Source organism: Pleurodeles waltl, chromosome 10 (genome assembly GCF_031143425.1).
Source record: "Pleurodeles waltl isolate 20211129_DDA chromosome 10, aPleWal1.hap1.20221129, whole genome shotgun sequence".
In the NCBI taxonomy this organism is placed as follows: Eukaryota; Metazoa; Chordata; class Amphibia; order Caudata; family Salamandridae; genus Pleurodeles; species Pleurodeles waltl.
Genome location: NC_090449.1, coordinates 186,675,520 through 186,700,833, shown reverse-complemented (window position 1 = coordinate 186,700,833; position 25,314 = coordinate 186,675,520). Strand labels below are relative to the sequence as shown.

At 43.6% G+C, this 25,314-nt stretch overlaps 1 protein-coding gene across 2 annotated transcripts in view; it reads left to right on the top strand.

Moving 5' to 3' along the window:
* The window catches only part of CIITA (class II major histocompatibility complex transactivator), a 249,070-nt gene that overhangs the window by 186,997 nt on the left and 36,759 nt on the right, over positions 1-25,314 (top strand). For both annotated transcript variants that reach the window (XM_069210170.1, XM_069210169.1), the window contains exons 16-18: positions 2,480-2,560; positions 4,900-4,992; positions 12,884-12,967. In XM_069210170.1, the coding sequence (XP_069066271.1) occupies positions 2,480-2,560; positions 4,900-4,992; positions 12,884-12,967 (258 nt within the window). The remainder of the gene's footprint in view (positions 1-2,479; positions 2,561-4,899; positions 4,993-12,883; positions 12,968-25,314) is intronic.

The following is a 25,314-nucleotide window of genomic DNA, read 5'->3' as shown; positions in this document are numbered from 1 at the left end:
CAGCATGTCATAACTGTTCTAAAACAATAAATACCAACAATAAAAAATAAAAATACATTGTAAAAAAGGGAATTTTAAGCAATGCACATCAACTGTTTCATAAATCCTTAAATCTAAATTACGAAGAAAAGTGCAAATCCAGTGACAGAAAATGTAACGTAACAAGACTAACCCCAGTCTGCAGCGTGAGTTGATCTCCTCGTCATGATCGAGGTTGCACATGGGTAACTTGCCACTGACATATAAATCAGAAGATTATCTACTTTATAGCAAAGTGTAATTCCATTATTACATGTTGTAATTGAGAATAATATAACGGGAAACACTAGTCATTTACAGCGTGGATTTTGAATTTTAGTGCAAAATAATAAACAAATATAATAGTAAATTATTATACATTTGTTCAGCTATTGACTAGGGATGTTAGTTCTGCATGTGAGGCATCAGAACACAAGATATGGATAGTTTAAGTTAGACCATTCCAATCTCACACGTGATCCATTATAAGGCACCTAGTGGAAAAACTTCTACTAGAAAGAGCAGCGCTCCCTGCTACTTTGGACAATCATTTTTAGAAGTTAAAATGGAATGACTACTTCCAGTCGCGACTGGCAACTGGACATAGTGGCAGGGCCGGGCAAATAAAATAAAAAACGTACCTTAAGCGCACATCCACGGCACTGCTACAGTTAAGGCACAGGCTCCCAGCCTGCCCGGCGGCCAATCGTGATGCAGATTGGGAGTCTGAGCCTGCTCTCTCAAATCCGCCAACACAGTGCCAGGTTGGAGAGAGCCCTTGTGCGCATGTGTGCTCGCCGGCCTGACACAGCCGACCAAACACACATGTGCACTAAGGGGAGTGCTATGTGTACTTCCCTCGGTGCTCGTCACCCCGTGGCCCTGCCCCTTCAAAAATAAAAAGATAATAAACATTGTTTATTATCGTTTTATTTTTAAAGGGTTTGCAGCTGCTGCTGACTGTGGATGTGACGCTCCGCCATAGCGGAGGAGCCGGCCCTGACTACTTCCTTAATTGGGGTAGCCAAGAGTGGTCAGCAAAAACTATGTGTCCTGTTAGAGAAATGCAACTGGTCTCTTCCTGTACTAAATATGTGCTATTTCCCTGATGATGATAACTTCACTTGTCCCTAATGGCCTCTTTACCGGTGTACCTACTTTAATAAAGTGGTCATGTATCTGCCTCCTTTGCATTGGGCCACCACACCGCCAGGCAACTGAAGGCATACTTACTTGCCAATGCGTAGGCGCTCAATCTGCAAACATGCATTGCATACTACTAAAGGGGATGCACACAAATTATATGCAAATACTCATGGCAGTGGAGGACAGTTTGTTAGTAGGTCGCCTGAACGTATTCCCAGGTAGCGTTGCACTCCTACCTTCTGCTGTACCCTCCCATTTGCCACACATGGGTGATAACTGTAGGGCATGCATTCTTATTATCAGCTTCACTCTGCTAGGCCTGGAGAGATCGTGCATAAGGTACCACCCATCTGCCACTTGGACAACCTTTTTTCAAGATGTCTTAAGAAGGTGAATAAAGGAGAGATTTTCTGAATGGCATGTGTGCCACGTGCCCTCCTTACGTTCATGAATGCAGAAGCTTGTTTGGTACAGAAGAGGTGAGCACCATGAGCAAGTGGTGAGGCAGATCTCAGCTTTGCTCCCTTCTCTTCCCCTTTCACCAGTTCTGGATCTTATACAGCACCTAGCACTGCCTCCATGGTGACTGACCTAAAAAAACAGCTCACATATTGATGGCAGAGGTACAGGTATAATTGGTGCAGAAGATGCATTGGTAACGGGCCAATGAGTGTACGAAGCCCACTTTACTACAGTTATGTGTGTCTTTTACAGCCCCAAAAGTGGGAAGGGCAGAATGTTTCCAGGAACGTAGTACCCTTCCTAAGACACCGGTTGATGGCCGGGAAAGTGAGAATACATTAGAAATCATACCAGGCAGGTTGTAATGCAGTTTGATATCGATGCATCTGAATTTCCAAAAATATACAACTAGAATATATCATTGCAAGAGAACCGATCTCTTAGTCACTTATATTGGGAGATGAATTAATACAGGTTTAATATCTGAGCTTAAAAGTTCATGAAGGGCTCTCGCCCACTGTAAACTACCTAGTATTCCGTCAGAATATCGGCTACACATAATTGTGGGGCAAAAATATTGAGGACCGAAGTATCCTGAATGTAAGTTTATATAGGAAAGCATAATCGTAATATACTTAACTTCACATATATGTACCTTGGCGATATATACATGTCTTCAAGTTATACAGTTGTAGAGTTAAGATTTGTAAAGCTGTACATACTCATTTGCACTACCCTTCTTATTACTTTGTCCTCGATATTTAGGCTACGCTATGATACTTTTGTCCTTTACATTCTGTCATACAACCCAACTAGCTATCTTCCGTAATAAACAACGTTTCATTTCTTGTAGGCTTGGACCAGTCTGGGGCTCTGAGGGATTCTTTAAACTTGTGAAAATTCTCCCAGCATTTTCATCTCTTCTGCATTTGGAGTAAGTGAGCCTGGTTTTGTTTAACACCATTCAGCAATATGATGACAAAACATTATGCATCTTTATCCGTTTCAGGTACCACTTAGCTGAGCAATCTTGACACAGGTTTAAACATAGAGCATATGTTTCACAGTTTTGCTGCAGGTATTTAAACTGTTTTGTGTTTGGTAATCCAGCAATATTCCCAATTTTAAAGCTCAGAATGACGTAAAACACTCTGTATTATTGTATTTTCGTCAATTTCAAAGAGTTCTACTCAGAATGGGAAGGTCATACCGCACCAGTATGGCCTGATAACTACTGCACCATGCAAAATAAGTGTTTCCTATGTACAGTTTGTTGGACCTGATCCTCTCTGCAGGGGTCACTCACAAACTCTTTGCCTTCACCCCTTCTGCTTTGCTGAATTTACTTATGCTTGCTTTAGGACTAAGTGCACTTTATCACTGCTAACCAGTGCTAATGTGCTTGTGGCTATCTCCCTAAAACATGGTAAAAATAGCCTACACCTAATTGGCATATTTAATTTAATTATAAGTCCCTAGTAGATGGTACCACTTATACCCAGGGCCAGTAAATTAAGGCCCATATTTATACTTTTTTAGCGCTGCATTTGCGCCGCTTTTTTACCCAAAAAATGGTGCAAACATACAAAATACAGTTAAGTTTGCACCATTTTTGCATCAAAAAGCGACGCAAATGCAGCGCTAAAAAAGTATAAATATGGGCCTAAATTCTACTAGTTGGTCTGCAACACCCACTGTACCACCCACAAGGTAGCCCTTTAAAACATTCCTCAAGCCTAACCCTGCAGCCTGTAGTGCTATTTCAAACCCCCACTGAAGATTCTGCCTTACTCAGGAAATCTTCAATAATTTTTCTAAGTCTGAAAGTAAGTAACTCTTAGATCGGGGCGAACCTGATATGGTAGCTGACCCATGCTCCTTTGCGGTCAGCTTAAACCTGTGACTTTGTCCTGATGTTGTGCAACTGGAAATCTGCGGTTGGCATCTGCTCTTTTTGGTGCTGTTTTTCACTTAACATTTGAAAAACTTTTATAACACTGGTTTCCCTGATTGGATTTAAATAATTTTGATGCCATTTTAGTTATTAAAATGTAGTCTACTGTTCTAAATTAAATTGAGAATTTTCGTGTGTTGAGTTTTCACTTCACTACTGTTTGTGTGCTGTATAAATACTTTACACATTGCCTCCAAGTTAAGCCTGACTGCTTTTGTGCCAAGCTACCAGAGCGTTACACATAGGTTAATGTATTTACTTTTTGTGGGTCATCCTCACAAGGACTGTCTTTATTATTTCAGTGGGGCATCTACCCCTTTTAACCCGCGGTTGGCGCTTTGTTCTTTTTGGTGCTGTTTTTCACTTAACATTTTAGAAATTCATAACTCCAGTTTCACTGAGTGGATTTAATTAGTTTTGATGCCATTTTAGTTAATAAATTGTACTCCACTGTTGTAAATTAGATTAAGAAATTTTGTGTCTTGTGTTTTCACTTCACTTCTGTTTGTGTGCAACATAAATACTTTGCATTGCTTTTGCGCCAAGCTACCAGAGCGTTAAACATAGGTTAATTTATTGACTTTTTGTTTTTCATCCTGGCAAGGACTGTCTTCACTATTTGAGACGGGCTTCTAGCCCTCCCAACTAATACCCAATTTCTTACACAGTTTACCTCCCAAAAAACACGCCACCCGAAATGAGGTCCATAGCGCCATTCCATTTTCTGAGTTTTATATCTTTAGTTGGCTTTTATTATTTTTTTCTATAATTAAAATATTTTATCTTGGATTGCTCATTACATGCCATTGTGCAGCACTCAATTGCCATGTTCCCTAAGTGTAGCAGAAGACATAAAAAGTGATATGTATAAGATTATATTATTTTCCTCTTGCACCTTGCGATACATGGTAGCAGGTACTTTCAGGATGCCTTTCCTCAACATGAATCCATTTTATATCACCCCTAACATAGACATAACTAGCGGCCCAATAGATTTCATGAGCCAACACTTATGTTCCACCCTGGGGCAATAGTGCATGTGGACACATGACCGCCAATTTTGCAATGTGTTTTCTAATGAAGAAAACTCATTCCAAGATGGCCGCCAATGCATGTGCATGTATCGTGACTCATGCCCACTAGTAAGTTGTGGCTCATGTGCATCCAAGAGCAATAGAAAACAAGATGTGCTATTACAAGAAGACTATAGAAAATGCCAAACAAACACTGAGGCTCATCCCAGACACACGACTTGAAGCAGTTGCTACAGTTCAGTTTGTGATGAAGACATAGCGTAATTGTTCACCTTTTTTCCATAGCCTGAATGCTTTAAGTGGAAACAACATTGGTGACAAAGGAGCAGAAAAACTATCTGAAATATTTCGGGAACTAACAAAGCTGGAAACCTTAGAGTAAGTGGCAGATCTTTGTAGTGAACTACTTTGATATTTGGTTTGGACGGAGTTCCTTTGTTATTTTGTTATCATAACAGAATGTGTGAGAGTTATACGGAAATTTGACTGGGGATGAGTGGGAGACATGATTGGTTCCCTTTCTATCGTTGCATACTTTTCCTATCAATCTTGCTGATACAAATTGGGGACAACTATTCTTTGTATGTAATTGTATGTAAAAGTCTTGTCTTAGAGGGACCGTGTGGATTGACAGGTCTCTCCTTGCTGCTGGTGAGGCAGGAGCTTGCTATAGGTCCCCACCTCCAAGGGTTATAAAAACGACTTTGCAATCCTCTTTGCATGGATCCTCTTTGCATGGATCTGTTACACTGCAAATGTAGCACGGTTACTATGAAATGGAGTGGGTTAAAACCCGCTCTTCAAGTCCTTTCTTGTCGCTGACACCATGGCATCTTAATGCCTGCTTCGGACTCTTATTTGCAGACCAAGGCCCTTTTCCTCTCATTTGACTGAAACTCTTAAGTTGAAGTAAACCTAGGTTTGATTTCACAAAGTTTGGATCCAAGTGTAACTTATGCTATAGTTCAGAAGGTTACCTATTTGCATAACAATTTTGACAGACGTTTCAGTCACTGAAATGTATATTACCTCCTCATCGATTCCTTATCCCAGTACTTACATCATGAAGTGGGTCCACACCCAAAAGGCAGGCACCCTGCTGCTTATCTATTAAAATAAAGCTCAAGTTCATTCCCCGCTAAGTGTGCATATAAAGAACGGCCTCTACTCAGAAACCTCATGAGTCAATGCCCCAAACAGCCCAACAGCCCATCATTGAAGCCAGATGCCAGTACGAAGGGTAGGGGATCATTAAGACCCCAGGGAAAACAGACCCTCACAAAAACTACAACCTTGCATGCCTCTGAAGGAGACACCCAAAAAGCACCAGACATGCAGGACCAGCACCAAGATACGCCTAACCACTCAGTGTGCAGACAAGCCAACATTGAGCAGAATCCAAAAAAGTAACCCCAAACAAGTTACAAAATACTGAGAAACCATATAGTCCCAGTAAGGAGGCAGTTCAACCACTACTCTGTGCCCAAGAAGGACAGGGCAAAGTGTGTGACACCAAAAAATGTAGAGGTAGAGAGAACCAAACGCCCAAGAAGAATATGTGCAACCAAACTGAGATAAGAACTCATGTAGAAGAGATAAGATTGTTTGTTAAAATGTAAAGGACAAGGTAGCTTTTCAAGAGCACCAATTTATAGGAAACATCTTCTTTAAATCAAAGCAATGGGGTCCCCCAAAAATGGAAATTTTGGGCCAGCATAATATAGATAGACCTTGTGAATGCTATATGTTGTCCATATTTTGATAAGCTTACATATTGTTTCTTCTCTGTAACATTTCACTATTATGTATAGGAGGGGCGACTAGAATTATGCAATGAGGGAGGACCAAATTATGCAGCAGGGATGACTAAAGTATGTGCAAGAGAAGGCAAATTATGCTATGTACAGCAGCACATTTGTGTGAAAGGATTACTTCATTATTTCTATATATCACCACTTCGTGGACAAAAGGTGTCATCCCATTAATATCAGTTTATCACCTAAGTACTGAATTCAGCCACTGTAATGTGGTCAGTCCACCTTTGGAATGGGCCTCCCACTCCGGAGCAACATGGGTTGAACCTTTTTAGTAACCTTTTATTCATTTTAGAGAGAATCAATGCTTTGTTAAACTCTACAAATTATGCAGCAGGTCATGGACGATATGGCAAGTCCAGCAGATTAAATATTATTCATAAAACACTGTGGCCGCAGAATTGCAGAATTTGAGTGATTTTGCATACAGACGACCCTTAATTACTATACACATATGTTAGACCTGACATACCCCAAACATTTTGCCTTCATTTCACCTGTTTTGTTAAATTGATTTTTGATGGTTTACGACTCTGCACCCAGTACTAAGGTGCTTGTGCTCTCTCCCAAAAAACATCGTAAAATTGGTTCACACAAAATGTTTACATTTAATTTACTAATACGCTCCTAATAAATGGTACCTCATACACCCAAGGCCCGTACATTGAATGCTCCTTGTGGGCATACAGCACTCATTGCGTCACCCACGAAAGTAGCCCTTAAAACACAGCTCAGGCCTGCCATTGTTGCCTGTAGTGGTTTGAATCTGCCATTTTGATCTGGCAAATTAAACTTTTTTACCAAGCCTAATCCTTCCTCTTTAATTCATATGTCACCCCTAAAGTAGACCTTAAAGGCTCAGAGGGCGTGGTGCCTTGTATGTAAAAGCAGAATTTAGGTTTTACATGTCCCAGAAGTGTACTGTAAGGTTTATCTCTCCCATTGACTAACATAGGGTTACCTTATTACATATAATCAGTGTTAACTATTGATCTGGAGCAGATAGAGATATGCTGTTTAAATTTGTATGAAGTGTAATTTAAAATCCTCTTTAAAGTCGTATTTTAAGTCACAATTCTGAAAATGCCACTTTTAGAAAATTGGCATTTCCTTGCTCTAACCATTTGTGCATTCTGTCTGTATTCTGGGCCACATAACTGTGAATGCCTTTGCTGTTGGGGTGTGTGTATTATTGTAAGACAAAGACAAAGGGGATTAGGTGTAAGCAGGATAGGCCATCCTACCTGGATGGTTGGGGGATGGTTTGTGTGCTGCAAAAATACTTTAGATCTAAGTTAAGCCTGACTGCGTTTGTGCCAAGCTACCAGAAGGTTAAAAAAGTGACTTTTGTGGTTCATCCTGATAAGAATTTTGGTTGTTGTCTGATCTGGGCTTCCACATACCTCAGGCCAATAACCCAATTTCTTACAACATATATATCACACTTTCTTGTAATGATCAGGTGAGAGATTCCAATGGAAAGGCATTTTTTTGTTTCTTTAATAATTATGGTGCCAATTGATAAATCTCCCAAAAATGTTACCATAAAGTTAATCTGCTTTGGCTCATTCATGGAAAGCTTTGCGCTGATCTGTCAAGTGGTGGTAAAGAGTGTGATTTCCCATGTTAATTCAAATAGGAAGGTTTGCTCTTAGATGCAGAAAAGCAGCTGAAAGGATTTACACTAAGGCCCTCATTACGACTTTGGCAGTCAATTTCATTGACTGCCAAAGTCAAACCCGCCACAGGACCACCGGTGCTGGCGGTCAGCAGACCACCACATTACGAGTGGTGGCTGCTCATCACCATTTTTGAGGCGGAAAGCAGCCATTGTTCGTTCTGGTGGTCGGCGGTGCAGAGGCTGTTCCCTCGCCATCACCACCATGCCAGCATGACTCTGCCCACCATATTATGAGACCTAATAGGTCTCGGCAGTGTCCTGCTGGCATGGTGGTGGCAGTGAGGGAAGACTGCCAAGACCCATCCCCTCCTGGGCGTCCTCCTCTTCTCAGAAGGTAAGTGGGCATCTGAAAGGGGGGAAGGGGGTCTGTGTGTTTGGATACGTGTGTGTGTGGGGGGGGTGAATGTGTGTGTGTATGCGAATGAATGTGAATGGGAGTGTGCATGTAAGTGTGCATATATGGGGTGTCTGAGTGGATGTATGCATGTGAGTGGGGGTGTCTGAGTGGATATATTCGTGCGAGTGGGGGTGTTTGAGTGGATGTATGCGTGTGCTGCATGTGTGTGCATGTGCATGCATGTGTGCATGAAGGGGGGTTCGAGATTGTGAGGATGGGTGGGTGGGATGTGTGCATGTGTGGGGACATGTTTGTAATTGTGTGCCGGTGACAGGAGGGGAGAATCCTGTTGCTGGGTGCGTGACCGTCAGGGTTTCCGTGGTATGGTGACCACCACGGAAAGCCTTGCAGTTTGCAAACCCGTAACCCAGAAAGCAGCCTGAGGCCTGCCATCGGATTGGTGGAGGTCACTGCCAGCTGTGGCAGTGCAACTGCACCAGCGGACCAGGCGGAGTTGTGGAGGTTTGGCTTCAGCCAAACCACAGAACTCGTAATACGGCAGTCTTCACCACCGGCTCTGCAGCTGTGACTCTGCCACGGCGGTAATGAGGGCCAAAATCTGGCAAAAAGTTAGAAAGCTGCTTGGGTGGGCAGGAAAGGGGCGAGGCTGTTAAAAAGTTAGAGATATCTAGTCTGTTGAGTCCAGATATGCTATGATTGGCTCATTCAAATTGGCAGATTCTGATTGGCTCTGATTGATGACCTGACTGGCAGATTATAAATGTTGTCATTTAAAATGTCAAGAGTAATGTAATACATGAGGTCATAAGCTGTTCATGGAAGAGGGTGCAAGTTATAGTTAGCTCACTGAAACAATAACTGGTGGATTTCAGCGTTTTTAAGCATTGGTTTTAAATGTTTATATATGCATACTCCTGACATCTAGTGTTGGGCCTGGGCTTTTGCAACTTTTTTTTCTCCTGCCATCGGACTCAGACATTTGGGAATGCAGCTCCGAAACTAATGCATTTTACACTCTTTTATTATTTTGTGCCAGCAATTTGTCTTTTTGATAACTGTGACAAGAACAAAGGCACAATGAAACCAACAGGGTTTCCCTGGGAAGACTTGGACTTTTGACCCAACAGTCTCAGACCATTAACGTTCAAAGCACCATGCCCTTGGCTACCTCAAGTCTTCTCATTTGTATGTCAGAGAATGTACCTATAGTGAGATTACAAAACCTTTCATTTCTTGCCATAGGTGTAACACCAAGTACCCAAAGAGCAGACCGGTACAGTGTCTGTAATTTATGCCTCTCACCAACCCATGGGATCTCCTGTGATTGGTGCCACGACTTCCACTGTAAAAAAAATCCTCTACTACTGGGGAGACTCCATTTGGGCTCACCTTTCAATGCAGTGTCAAGCCTCCTCCAAGACGCCAAAACATTGTCAAGGCCAAAGGCATTCGTGGCACCAAGGATGAAGGAGTTTGCCCTCACGGCATTCCGACACCCAAAGAAGGTTAGAGTCTGAAGGCCAATTTCTCAGAGGCCTCTGAAGCTGAAGAAATGGAGGTGCAGAAACTCAGCATGTGACAGGCATTATACTCTATGCCATCAGCATATCAAGTGACACAAGGACAGTCTTGATCCCCCAACAAGTACTTTCACAGTGGCCCAATACCACTCTTGCTGGAGTTGAAACAAAAACATAGTAAACATTTGGGTTTGGTTCCTCTAACTGGCCCTCCATGGTTTCAAGAGAGTAGATTGATGCTTACCAATGCTCCACTGAAAGGCAGCGAGCTGATCATTTCTTGACATCACCTTGACCTCAACGCTCAGAAATTGCCCACCAGGAACTAAAATCAATGTGAATGCTGTGCCGCCTCATTTGTTGGCACAATTTCCTCTCACTGTAAGAACTGTGATGAAACTGTTGGGCTAATGGCCTCCTGCATAGCAATACTTCCCCATGCCAGATTGCACATACAGCAACTCCAAGAGTGCCTTTTGAAACTATGGTCACAAGTAGAATGACACGGGAAATCTAAGGTTGATAATGACCATGACTCAGCCGTTCACGCTATGGTGGGACAACAATAACCTGTTGCTCGGCTGGCCTTTTCAATACCTTCCACAAGTGACCCTTACCACCAAAGCATCTCTTGAGGGGTGGGATGTTCACCTCCACCTCATGGCCACACAGCGCACCTGGACTCTTAGGGCCTGATTTATACTTTTTAGTGCCGCTTTTGCATAAAAAAATGACACAAATGTGGCACTAATAAAGTATAAATCAGGCTCTTAGTACCATGGATACCACATCAGCCACTAAAAACTTCTACCTATCCATCTAGCCCTCAGAGCCTTTTTCAAACTTATTCAGGGCAAAACAGCCCATATAACTATGGACAACATGATAGCCATGTATTACATTAAGATCAGTATGACCTACTACCCCAGCTGTCTGCAATGGCACGACGATCTGGCACTGGGCATTTATCTGTTGGTGAAGCTTTTACCAGTGAGTGATTAACAATTTTGCAGATCAGTAAGAACTAAACCCACAAGCTTTTCAGAGGTAATTTCCTTGGTGAAAACCCCCAGCCATATACCTATACGTCAGTAACAGAAAATGAAAAATGCCAAAACTTTGCCTCCGGTTACTTGACTTGAATCCATGGTCCACGGGCAATGCTCTGTGAACTTGGATCTCTAGAATGTATGTGCCTTATAAATAAATAAAATGAAAATGGCTTAAATGAGTTTGACACTGAAGTGACATTGAGTAACAGCCTGCACTAATACAGCATTGTGAAGACTTTTCAAGCACTTGTATCTGACCCATGAGGTGAAAGTCCAGACCTAAGGTTTTGTCATTACGTCTTCAGTGGAGTGTAACTTTTTTTTCATCATACTGTTCACATCTTCACAAAGGGGTCCTGTGATGTGTGCAGATTGGTGCAATTTTGTGCACTCTCCACACTATGTCTGGTCTGTTTTTGTTTAATATACCTATACAGGAGGACCTGTTTTAACATGCCTGTAGTACATCTGGGCACTGAGATTGTATTTCCTGCACTGATTTAACCTATTCTGATCAGGTATTAATATTTCTTAGCCACTCAGCAACATTATCTATGGCATATATGTACAGGGAGATGTTGTTCCTAAATTAAGGAGAAGTGCACAGATAAGCTAGTGCACAAATAAGCGTGAATGTATTTCTAGATAATTTGACATACCCAAAAGTTACTTCTTTTTGGGTAGTAACAGGATTTGAATTGCACATTGTTGTACATTTTTCTAGCTTTTTTTGATGCACCCCCTTTTCAATTTTTTGCCTAGTTTACAGTGTACACAGCTTCATCTTGTGGGGCCCCTTCCTTCGACCACACAGCCTCCAATAAGATTTCCATTTGTCAGTGCAATTCTGAAGACACAACTGTTGCAACAGGCTATCAAATTATCTCCCAAATGATTCAACCCTGGAGGACTGAACTGTTGATCATACATAATGCCCTTATGTTTCCATGTTCCCATCCTAACTTCATAAAACCTCTCTTTCACTCTGGACGGTGACAGCCAGTAACTTGAGCAGGTGGGGGGCAGTGGCCCACACTTGCACACTCCCTCACACCCGTGCATTCACATGCACCTACATACCTATTTGCAGCACACTCTCACAAATATACATAAATCCATACATACATACACGCATGCAGGCACCAAGCATAAAAAAACAAACTTAAAACTTACTGGGTCTTGAGACACTGAGAGTCAGGAGGGAAGCCTTAGTAGTTCCTGATGATTGGAACTGCCAACGTTTCTCATTGGCTGGACTTCTTATGGGTCATCCAATGAAAGGAGGACATAGTCTCTACCTCATGACAGAGTGGGATGGGGGTCATTGAAACTGCTGACCCCCCCCCCCCCCCATGCTGTGATGAGCATCATTGATAGACACTTGGCCCTGGGCACTTCAGTGCTTGAAACTGAAGTCCATGCGCCTGAGCATTTAGCACATGTACAGCATCTATCTGCCTGAACAGAACATAAAAAGTGTCTGTCAAACTGACCTTAGCTTAGCCTGACAGACACTCTTCAAGTTTTGAAAAAAAGGTGGAGGGGGGGCTCTCCGCCCTTAAGGACGGCTGCCACTGTTTAGCCACCTGTCTACCCTTTACACTTCAAATAAATAAATACACACAAATCTTGCTAATATGCACACATAAGTATTACTCACCTGCATGCATTACAGATCTTGCCTCTTTTGTGAATCATGCATAATGTACAAATGCGTCACAACTTTTCCTAGTGTGAGTTTGGCTTAGATCTGGAAAAAGCTAATTGTGTCAGCTCCTTACATCATTTACATGCTCTCACATTTAAAACTTGTAATAATCTTTTGACTTTGGTTTTGATTACAGTCTCTCACAAAACAGAATAACTGACCTTGGTGTTGAGAAACTGGCACAAGCTCTTCCTTCCTTAACTTGCCTACAAAAGCTAAGGTGAGTTTATTTTGGCGTTTACTTATAATTATTTAAATTGTTTTGAATGGAGAGTATCCAGATCATCCTAATAACCAAGCAATGTCTATTTATCAGGAACGTCTTCTGTGCTCGATAAATGATTGCCTCGCTAGTACCACATAATTGTGTTTAAATCTCATAAAACAACCAGTCAGCAAGTAGCTATTGTATAAAAATAAAAGCGTATGCTTCTTACCAGCCTATTTCGTTGCTATAAATATGTGAAAAGCAGCATTCTCTTCATCACGTTTACTGAACGCCTTAAGCTCGATGAACAGAGATATTTGTGCATGCAAGTTCAACAAACACTTGCAAATATTTTTTATAACTGAAAATCCACCTTTGTTTTTCACAAAACGTGATATTAGATTCATAAAATGATTTACTCATTTGTACTTTTAGCACATATGTGAATGTTCAAATATTTTATTTTAGCAAGGTAAGTGATTTATGTAGGCCTTTGTAAACTTAAAACAAATAGAAATATGCTGATGATTTTCTGACCACTCACAATGAAGCTGTCGGCTGATGGCGGGCAGGGCAAGAATGGCTGTATGTCGTTTTGAGAGGTTACCGACAATGCGGAGACGGGCTGACGGGGTGTGAGAGAGCGGGGGCCATGCAGGCTGAGGAAACACCATATGAACACTTGGATCCACTATTGTACTGTGTCGGGTCACTGGAAAAACTGATGCTTATTGCGAAGGCGTGCTTTTGCAACTGTATGTTTCGTTGTCAATTACAGGTTTGTGTTAAATCCAATAAAAATGAAATATTAAAAAAAAAATGGTTCTATGTGATAAAGTAGACTTTAAAAACGTTGCCAACATAGAATTCAATTGAAGCTGTCAAGGTAAGCGGTCAGGGTTGTGTCTTTCTTTGTTCCTTTGACAATTTAGAAAATGTTGAATGGTTTTGTTGTTTTAATACATGCATTTTTTAATTTATCGAACTGTACCCTAATAACTCCTTAGTACTCCTTAACGGTTCCCACCTTCAAAACCATGAGTTACACCTTAATGCTACCATTCCCTGAAACATATAAAATGCACCAACTACCACTTAGTACTACATTCCCTGAACATCCAAATCCCTCAACGCTACTCTTCACCGTAGGAGGCTGCTATCTATGTAGTGCACCAAATGTAAGGGAACATTATGCAGATAGTCCAGGCAACCCTTATTGGGTAACAGGGGTTAAAATAATAAGCCAAAATGCTCTATTTTTTGGTAGTGTGGGCGAGTAGTTTATGTTTATCAGAAGGTTGTGCTAAGCATTTGTGAAACACACCAAGTCAACAAATATGACACACACTCAAGAAGAAACTCAAGACCAATGTTTAGAGTACTGTTTCAGTCTATCTATTCTTGCAAGTAAATAACAATTCACTCAAATGCACTTCCTTTGGGTAAATTACTTTTGAAGTACTGGGTAGGGTTCTTTGCAGTCGATTCTAAAGGGCTCCCTTTAGGTCATAGGGTGATATGGGACAAGGTAACAAGAAAACCCATCAGTTCAGTTTTACTTACACTGGGTCATCTGGGTGCAGAGGTGCTGGATGGTCAGGTGCCTCGCGTACTGCATGGTTAGCTTAGAAGAGGGTCATGTGGAAACAGGCCGCAGAGGGGAACTTTGTAGACAAGACCTGGAGCTCTGTAGGTGGGGGTTCTGGGAGCAAGGGAACACTGTCGGTTGTCATGGACCTAGGACGTGGAGTTCGGGTGCAGCGGGTTTTGGTCATTGGGTGCTCCTGCATCATGGCACCCACAATTCTAGGGTGGACCTGCAAAAAGGTGACATAAACAGGGCAGACCGTCCACTCTTGGTGATGACCTCTGCCATGCAGAAGTCCCTTGACAGCTTGTCTCTGGTTGCGAAGTTGGAATCCGGCCTGGACTCAAACAAGCATTGGTTGCTGCACGGTGTCCGGTATCCCATGTTTTGGTGCAGGATGGCTCTGGTATCTCCTGGGGTCTTCTCACTTGATAATGAGATAGGTTGATCCTACTAGAGCTTGAGACCTCCTCCAGAGTGGCTGCAGCGTCATTTGACCTAGTGGTCAGCAGAATGGTGAAATGGATAATGCGGTTGGTGCCTTCAGGGTGCAGGGAAGTGGCTTTTTCACTTCAAGGGAGATGCTGATGTTTTGGCAAAGAGCTGGAGGAGCTTTGGGTTTTGTGCCACACCTCAAAAGCAGTCCACAGTTCTCACTTCTTTGACTCTTCTTTGTCCTCTTCTTTCTTCAGTCAGGCGAATCTGTTCTGCTGGTGTCAGGGTGCCACCTACATATTGTATTTAGGGGTGTTTAGGATAGTGTAGGGTACTAGCCAGTGGGCTATTTTTCCCTCGAGTGACTACATCCCCTATATGAACCCTTCCTGTGGGAAGTGGGCATAACCCTGATCTAGAATTCCTAGTTCCCCCATGATGGAAAATGGTGGAGCCCTTCTTTCGTGGAGCACATCAGGCTGGCCAACTTAGAGGCCTACCTGCATAGCCATTTTCCTGCCTGTCCTGATGCCTAATGGGCCTCAGGGCAGGGGTCGCAAGTCCCAGGTCTGGGAGAAGCCGGGGTTGCCTACTAAAGGCTGCAGGGTCTTTCAAACCTGCAGCCCATATATGTTGATTTACTAGCCATCAGCACTTTCCTCCGGAGCAGGCATTGTCTGTGGTAGCAGGCTGGTTGATACCAGTCAGCCAGCCCACTAGCGAACTAGTAGGTTTTTAAGGGCACCTTTAAATCCAATATTGGCATCAGTATGGATGTATTAAGATGAGGTGTTTGATACCAAACACCATAGGTTTCAGTGAAGCCATTATACAGCTGGGTAACTCGTAACAATTAAGGGGGCTTCTCTGTTCACTTGGAATATCTAGTAATCAAATTAGACATCACAGGGGCATATCTGCTCATGCAGATATGTGCTCACATAAAATATACTTGGGGCTTCAAGGCCTGGTTTAAGGGTGACTTACATATATTATATGCAGTCATTTTGGCATGGAACATGAGTGTGCCATGCCGTGTTTTCTCTCATGGCTTACACCATGACATGCAGTCCACAGTGGCAGTCTGCATGTAATGTCTATAGTGGCCCCTCAGGGTGGCATAATACACACCACAGCCCTTAGGAACCCTCTTTAGTACCCATGGCCTAGGTTCCAGGAATTCCATTTACTATGGACTTAAGGGGGAGCTAAAGTGCTTGCCATTTGGGCTGCAATTCGGTATTTTGTTTTTAGGGCAAAGAACATTGGCACTGGAGCCTTCTTCATAGGCTCCAGTACATTGTCAGAGTCAAAAACCAGAATCTAGCAGTTCAGATGGGGGCAGAAGTGGGGGAACAGTCTGCAAAAAAATCTGGCTACCTATACTCACTGATCCACCAAAAACACAGACTAGCCTTTTCTGCACACTTCTCTGAACCCTAAAACCCCTTACTGTAGCTAAATGCTACCCTTCCCTGAAACTTAAAATCCCCATACCACTCTTTAATGCCATCCTTACATGAACACTAAAAGCCCCTTACACTACCGTTCCCTGAACCTAAAAATGCTTATTTTCCCTTATTGCTACCCTTCCCTGAACAATCTACAACTTATTGCTACACTTCACTGAGCCTTGAAACTAACTTACTATCTTTTTATGGTTCCCAACCTTGACCCTTAAAAACTCTTTACTACTGCCTAATGTTTCCCTTCCCTGAACCCCCAAAATCCCCCATAATACCTTAATTCTTCCCTGTCTAGACCCTTAAAATCCTTTACTACCTCTTAATGCTACCTTCTGTGAACCATAACAACAACTAAGGCCCCTTAACACTACTCTTCCCTGATCCTAAATTTCCTTACACTTTTCCATACATTTTTTCATACAAAAACATGTGGTACCCCTTAGCACTACCTTTCACTGACCCCTAAAACACCTGCATTACACTTTTACGATACTCATGCCTGAACCCTAAAAATCTTGAACTATCCCTTAATGCTATAATTCCCCTAACCATAAAACCCCTTAGTATACCTTACCAGTGTCCTACCCTGAAGCTAAAACCTCCGATGTTTTTCTTTATTGCTACACATTGTTGAGCCTTAAAAACCTGTACTACCCATTAACATTACCCCATTAATGGCTCCTATAAGTCCCAAAATACCTCTTAGTATTACCCTTTCTTGAACCCTAAAAAAACAAGTTGTTTCCCCTTAATGCTATCCTTCCTTCCAGACTAAGAGCCCCTAACTAACCGCTAACACTACCAATCTATGACAGCTATCAACCCCTCACAACCTCTATACATTGCGATTCCCATAATCCTAAAAACAAAATACCTTACACTTACCTTTACATTATAAGATACATTTTTCAATTTTATTTGTAGCGACAATTTATTTATTTAAATTTTTTAGGCAGACAACATTTTTGACAAATCTTTACTTTTTTCACACTACATTTTTACGGCACTCTTCAAGCACGATCATACCATGCAATCACAGTATAAGACAAAATAACCATTATTCTCCAATATGTGATTTCAACGACTTGAATGAATTTAGAAGTAAGCCTCTTTGAAGCTTAAATGGAGAACTGATTGGCATCTTCTACTGGTCTGCAACAGTGTGCGAACATCAGGAGAGAGGTGACCGATCTGGGTCAGAGTGTGGATACACTGGAGCAGACTCATGATGCACAGGAGGAAGAAGTTGACTCGCTCAGATGGGACCTCCTCGCCCTGCAAGATAAGAACCAAGAACTGCAGTATCAATTAGAAGACCTGGAAAATAGATTCAGGCGATCTAATATTCGTATAAAAGGTGTCCCGACACAGGCAGTACTGGGCCCTTTAGAGGACTTTGAAGTAGGACTTTTTAAACATGTGGCTCTGGAGTTAAAGGACCAGACCATCATACTGGACAGAACACATAGGGCTGGCCGCCCCGCTAGATCGCTGGATCAGGCTGAAGATATACTGACCTGTTTGCACTATTATTGTCAAGGGGACACCATACTGGCGGAGCTCATGACCAGCATGCGATTGAATTTGAAGGGCACCGAATTGGTCTCTATCAAGACCTGTTGATGTTGACGAGGCAGCGCCGCAGAACCTTTTGGCCAGTCATGGACCTCCTACGAGAGGGAGGCATCATATATAAATGGGGCCATCAGTTTCTTCTGCAATTTGCTGGGCTGAACGAAACCCGAAGCATTTGCTTGCTGGAAGAAGCACAAGCCCTTGAGAGGATGCCACCGGGCCTCGGGCCAGCCTCGACAGTCACCCTCCCAGGAGCAGCCTTCACGGAGAGATAGGGGCCGCTTAAAACCCCGCAATAGGAGAAATACACCCCATAAACCAACGATGGCTGAAGGAAAGAGCAGCCTTGATCTGGAGCCTACGCAGCCAGGACAGCGTATCAGAAGTGGACTCAGAACACCGATGACACACAATAAACCACAGGGGTCCTTCCCCCCTCCTCTGATGGCCTACTTGTAATCTGGGAGATGATTGTACCGGGCGACCTTGACCCGGTAAAGACAAGCCTTCCAGCAACAGCAGATCAAGTGGTGAAGCGCTGACTCCCACAGAGAGGAGTTTGGACGAAGGTGGACTGCTGACCAGGCCGCCCCCGAATACATCTACATTAGTTCCAAGGCTGGGAACTTTTTTCAACGTTCACACCCAGTTGTTTGTCCTCTTTCCCTTAATCTTTTCTTTTCCTGTTTTGCTCCAGGGGAGGCAGTATTCTGCCACCCCACCGACTACAGGTTTGGATGTTGTGTTGTCTTTCTACTGATTGAACCATCTTACCGACCCATAGCAATCTACACCAACTGCCTCAATGGTAACCATTCTTAGTTTGAATGCTCGGGGTCTTAACACGCCCCTGAAGAGGCAGGCCCTACTTTTGTAGCTTCGGGAGTCGAAGAGTGATATCTGTCTACTACAAGAGACTCACCTACTCCGACCAGACTGAAAGAGACTGCGGTCCCACTGGTTTGATCACCAATTTTATTCCTCAGGACTGGGGAGGCGAGCAGGGGTGGCTATCTTACTGGCCAAGAGCTTTCCAGGGAAGGTAACACAGACACAGGCGCATGTCCCGGGGAGGCTCCTCTCCCTACATATGGACTTTCATGGGTGTAGACTAACAGTAGCCAATATATATGGGCCGAACAAAAGCCAGGAGGGTTTTATGAAAGATGCACTGGGGAGGATACTGACGACACCATACGAGGACATTGTGGTAGGTGGAGATTTTAACCTAGTTCTGGACTCCCAGCTAGAGAGGTCCACCCAGAGATATGGCCAAGCAGGAGTCTTTTCAAAGGGTTTCCAGGAGTGGTTGGATGACAGACTTCTGGTGCCAGCAGTATCTGACAGATAGGATATACTCCTTTTTCTCGGCCGCCCACCAATCATACATGTGCACAGACCTTTTCTTCACTACCCCCCCGATCGCTACTCTGGTTGCCAGGTCTGAGATAGGGGTGGCCTCTATTTCAGACCACTCTGTGCTCATATTGCGCTTCGCACTATCCCCTCACAACACCAGCAAAAAGGTGTTGGAGGCTTAACACGCGGCTCCTAGCATATGAGGATATCCTAGCAGAAATAAGGGAAACAATAGCTTTCTTTCTGGAAATAAACAACACTCCCACAACAAATATTACAATTCTGTGGGAAACTCTCCAGGCAGTGGTTATGGGGCAATTTATTGCGATAGCTGCAACATTGAATATAGCTCGCTGTGAGAAGTGTCTCCAACAAGAGTATGAAATAAGAGTCCTGGAGGGTACACACAGCAGGATGGAATCTCTGATGTGAGAAGACAGCTCACCACCCACAGAAAACTGCTGCGGGCCTTAGACGGGGATACGGTGGCATATGCCCTACTCTGGACCAGGCAAAAAGTCTACGCAGGGGGCGACAGGCTAGGCCGACTTCTGTCCCACCACCTTTGTATGCAGGCAACAAGCCTCAGAGCGGCCGAAGTGCGTTTACCAGACGGTACACTGGCGAGTCAGGCGGCACTCATTCTCCAGCAGTTTGAGAGGTTTTACACTGCCGAAGAGCTTGACAGTCAGGACATAGACGACTATCTGGACCCCACCCCATTGCCCTGGATCCCCACCGCAGACAGGGACACAATGGAGAAGGACATTACCCGGCAGAGGTAATATGGACTATACATCGTCTGCAATCCGGTAAAGCGTCGGGAGCGGATGGCTTCGGAGCAGAGTTCTATAAGGCCTTTGGGGCACAGCTAACCCCCGTATTCACCCAGCTGTATAATGCACTGACCCTGACCCAACCCCCTCCCCAACAATGCAATTGGGCATGGTGATTGTTATTCCCAAACCTGGGAAGGACCCGCGGTTGTGCTCCTCCTACAGACCCATAACGCTACTGAACGTGGACACTAAGATCTTCACGGGTATCTTGGCCCGCCGGTTAAACCTGTATATGCAGTGTCTGGTTGACCCAGATCAAACAGGGTTTATACCTGAAAGATCCTGTAGCAACAATACCAAGAGACTATGCCACCTGGTGGATAAGGTCCACTGGTCCTAAACCGGCACCCTCCTCCTCTTCATTGATGCGGAGAAAGCCTTTGACCGGGTAGACTGGCGGTACCTTCAGGAGGTCCTGCAACACTTTAGGCTCGGACCTAGATTCTGTGGGTGGATCCGAAGCACCTATGATAGACCCAAAGCTATGGTCTCACTGAACGGAGAGCTGTTGCAGCAATTCCCTATTTCCAGGGGGCACGGCAGGGGTGCCCTTTGTCACCTCTGCTGTTCGCCCTGTATATGAAGCCATTCACTGAGCACATACGACAGAACTCAGATATACATGGAGTGCCAATGAGGGGAAAAATTCATAAATTAGCGCTGTATGCAGATGATGTGCTTCTCCATTGGTCTCAACCCCAAACTTCCCTTGTGGGGGTCATGGCCGAACTCAAGGCATTTAGCAAAGCAACGGGTTTTAAAACCAATCTCACTAAATCGGCTCTTCTAAATCTCACGATCCCAGAGGTTGAACAGACAGCGTTTGCGGCTACCCTTCTATTTTCATGGGCCTCACATGGCATTAAGTACCTGGGTCTCTGGATACCCCCCAGACTCTAAGCAACAGTGGCTCACATTTTTAACACGGTATTAGAGACGGTATGTTCTGACCTGACAAGGAGGAAGACACATGAATTATCATGGCTGGGCCATTTGGCGGCAATAAAGATGACACTCCTGCCTAAAATAGTCTATCTTATGCTGACGCTGCCACTGCAACTGCCACCTGACCTTATAGATAAAATGCAAGTGGACATATGCAAGTACATCTGGGGAGGCAAGAGGGCTAGAATGTCAAAGACTCAGGCATATCTGCCTCAAACAGACAGGGACCTTGGGGGCCCCCCACCTGATGAGCTATTATTATGCGCCCAACTGCGGTACATTGTCGAATGGGCCTGACCTCTCACTGAGAAATACTGGTGCTTTACTGACCAGGCAGTGGCAGGAGTCCATATTTGGAAAGTGCCATGGTTGACGAGGAAACACCAACCGGACGGAGTGTATGTTTCCCCTGTCCTGCGGGCAACGGTACAGGTTAAGAGGGGTCTGTCCACACCGGTGTCCACACAGATGCCGCTCATCAGCAACCTGGACTTTCCTCTGATGCTGGGCAACTCCGCTTTCGCGCACTGGCAGGAAGCAAACTGCAAGAGGATAGGAGACCTCTTTACAGAGCACGGAGTCATGGACTTCGACAGTCTTCGAGCAGCATATGGGCTCCCAGCATCCGCACATTGGCAGTACCTCGCAGTCCACCACTGGTTGGCTTCCCCCAAGGTAAGCCCTTATGCGAGTCGGACCCTTACCCGATTCGAGCGGTGGCGGATAACTAAAGATACCGGCAAATGACTCCTGTCTGATATCTACACCTTTCTGGTAGTGCCAGATGCAATCCCTTCCCTCTTCTGCGAGGCATAGATGGGAAATGGAATACAAATGCACCTTTACAGATAGAGTGGCGCAATGTAATCCATCAAGCAAGAGTCACAGCGCGTGCCACAAACACCAAGGAAATGTTCCTAAAAATAGACCATTACATGTATTATACACCAGCTCAGATGGCTGGGTGAGGGGGGAGCGTGGGGATGGAAGTTGTTGGCGTGGGTGCGGACAGGAGGGAACACTTGCACACATACTGTGGCACTACCCGAAGTTTGCTTCTTTCTGGCGTACAATTCTCCAAGCGATTGATGAAATCCATGATACTAACATACCGCAGTTCCCTAGCTACTTCTTACTGGGCCTCCCCAACCCCCTCAGGTACCCGCTTCACTCACCTCAAGGCCGGGTAATGACACTGGCTCTGGGGGCAGCAAAGATCCTCTTGCTCTCCCGAAGGGGGACAGAGACCAGAATGATTACACAAATTGTGGTTCCTCATAGGCATGGAAAAACTGACAGCAGCAGCAACTGACTCACTGCCCCTCTTTGATAAAACCTGGGGCCCATATATACGATACATGTCAGAAGAATTCAGGGAATTATCCTGCCCGTCTTATCTCCGCATCCTCCGATTGACAACCCCAACAGGTACCACCCGAACAAATTAAAAGACACCCCATCAACACGAGAGTACTGACAACACGATGCACCTGAGGCACACTCATGGACTAGGGAAGCATAGTGCATGCATACAGTGGGCTTACCACCTTTTCTTTCCCCTCTACTTGTGTCTTCTTTCCTACCCCCTCATAGTTACTCCTCCAACCCCACGTACACCACCGCCCCAACAGCCAGTGGTTTTAGGTGGGCGATGTTGTAGTGTTGCTCTTTAAATTCAATAAAAGAGATTTTAAAGATGAAAATATGTAATAATTGTGTGGAACATATAGGGCAAATTTATACTCAACTATTCACAGCTAGTAATTTGTTGCTAAACTTAGTGTATGCAGTTAAATATAAGTCTATTTAAATAATAGCTATACTTCATGCCTGGTAACACACAGAATGATCCGTGCTTTTGTGTAATGAGCTATAGCTCAGCAAAAAGTAATGATGCTGTCATAAAAGGATCAATTCCTCTAATTGTTCTTCGGTACAACAGTTCATAACAGCGGAAAGGTTAGTTATCTTTTCCAAGCTTAAACGTGAGGCACAATTCTGCTCTTTGCCAGTAGGCATTGTGGAATCACTGCTAACATGTAATAAGTTATTAAAGTTGACCTGCACCTTTATTTTCCTATTGTATGTGACTAGGGATGTCACAACTAGACTGTAATCTATATATTGAACATTGAGCGAAATGTGCATCACAGTTCTAGTTCTAATAACTAATGTATTTGGTTCAGATTATGAGCCAATAATAGTTTGACTTCGCCTAGGGGGACCACAATAGTTTTAAACCTTCAAAGAATAATGAGCTGTCATATACTAGACAACTTATAAGTATTTCTTTACTCTTCACTATACCTCTTTCTCCCTCTCAAAAAAAAAAAAAACTAACAAACAAAAGCTCAATTCAGAGATATGTGGCATTGAAATATCACATGCTAGTCTAGTCTAGTCTACTGATTTATAATGCACATGGCTACCCAACGGGCCTCCCAGCGCTAAATGTCATGTCCTTCCATAGATGGTACAATAGATAATCCAAACGGAAAAGCCATTTTCAGGAGTTCCCTAAATTTGGTTTCTTCATTGGACAGTCTTAACAAAAGAGGGAGGGAGGGAGTTCTCAAGTGTAGATGTAAAGTAGGCAAAAGAGTGACCCCGCTTCTGGCTTTCTTAATTCGAGGTACCAAAAAACGCTTTTGATCTGCAGAACGTAATGATCTTTTGGGGGTGTAAGGGGTTAACAGGGGGTCTTTTGTTGTACTTCATTCTATGGGCCAAACAAAGACATTTGAATTTAATTCTTTTACATATTAATATCCAATGCAAGGTGGTTATAGAGGAGTAAACAGAATGATGTCTTGGGGTCTTCAACAAAGTTTGCGCTACAGCAGTCTAAACTAACTGTAATTGCTTGACCACATATTGAGGGCTTCCTAGATACACTGAATTGCTGTAGTGAAGGTGGGACAGAACGAGACCTTGGACCACAATTCTTCGAGTGGCTAGGGGAAGCCTGCTCAGATTCTTCCTTAATGTCTGGAGAAGGCCGAAGCAAGAGGCAGCTAGTTTTTAATTCCTGGACCTGCGTAGTGAAATAATTATCAATTCAAACTCCCTGACTTTTAATTTCAGTTTTAATAACATTGTCATAAAACATTATGCATAAAGTGTGTGTATATGCAATGGCAAAGCATCTAATACATGTTTTGAAAATTCAAAAGTTCTTTTGGGAAACTGACAATTATTTCTTATGTGTATATTGTATATTGACAAACAGGTCGGTTTGCCCTGACAGCCCTGTTTTTCACCATTTGTCTCTGCAGCTTTAAGTACATTTAGGACATATTCCTGTTTTCACAAAGGGTCAATTGAACATTGAGTCCTGATTCAAAAAGGTAAACTTACACTTTTGTGTAAGTTCGCGATGGTTTGCTATTAAAAGGTATTTTACTCGTATCATGTTTATGACTGCAGAGTCTCTGCACAGAAGAAGACAGGACTGCCTTATCTTTTTATGTACGGAGCCTCCCTCCGCAGACCTGAACATACTACTAGTATAATAACGTTGTAAATAGTAAACAATCCTAATCTTACACAGTAGTATAAATTTACATTTGTGAATCAGGCCCAGAGGGAGGCAAGTTTTCATGTGTTTCACTGCAATATTATTTAGCAGCCACAAGAGGGAAGCAATTTATGTAAGAAAGATGCATTTTATTCTTCCTCAGTACCTTGCTGTTTGTCTTGTCAATTTAGTTATTCCTTGCCTGGTGCCCAATCCAAAATTGTTTGTGGAATGTTTAGGCCCATATTTATACTTTTTGACGCAAAACTGCGCTAACGCAGTTTTGCATCAAAAAAATTAGCGCCGGCTAACGCCATTCTGAAGCGACATGCAGGCGCCGTATTTATTGAATGACGTTAGCCGGCGTTAGCCGCCGGCGCCGTCTGGTGTGCGTTAAAAAAAACGACGTACACCAGGCAGCGCCGGCGTAGGGGGATATGGGGCTTGGGCGTCAAGAAATGGGGCAAGTCAGGTTGAGGCAATTTTTTCGCCTCAACCCGATTTGCGCCATTTTTTTTCACTCCCAACCCCCATAGAAATGACTCCTGTCTTAACAAATACAGGAGTCATGCCCCCTTGCCCAATGGCCATGCCCAGGGGACTTCTGTCCCCTGGGCATGGTCATTGGGCATAGT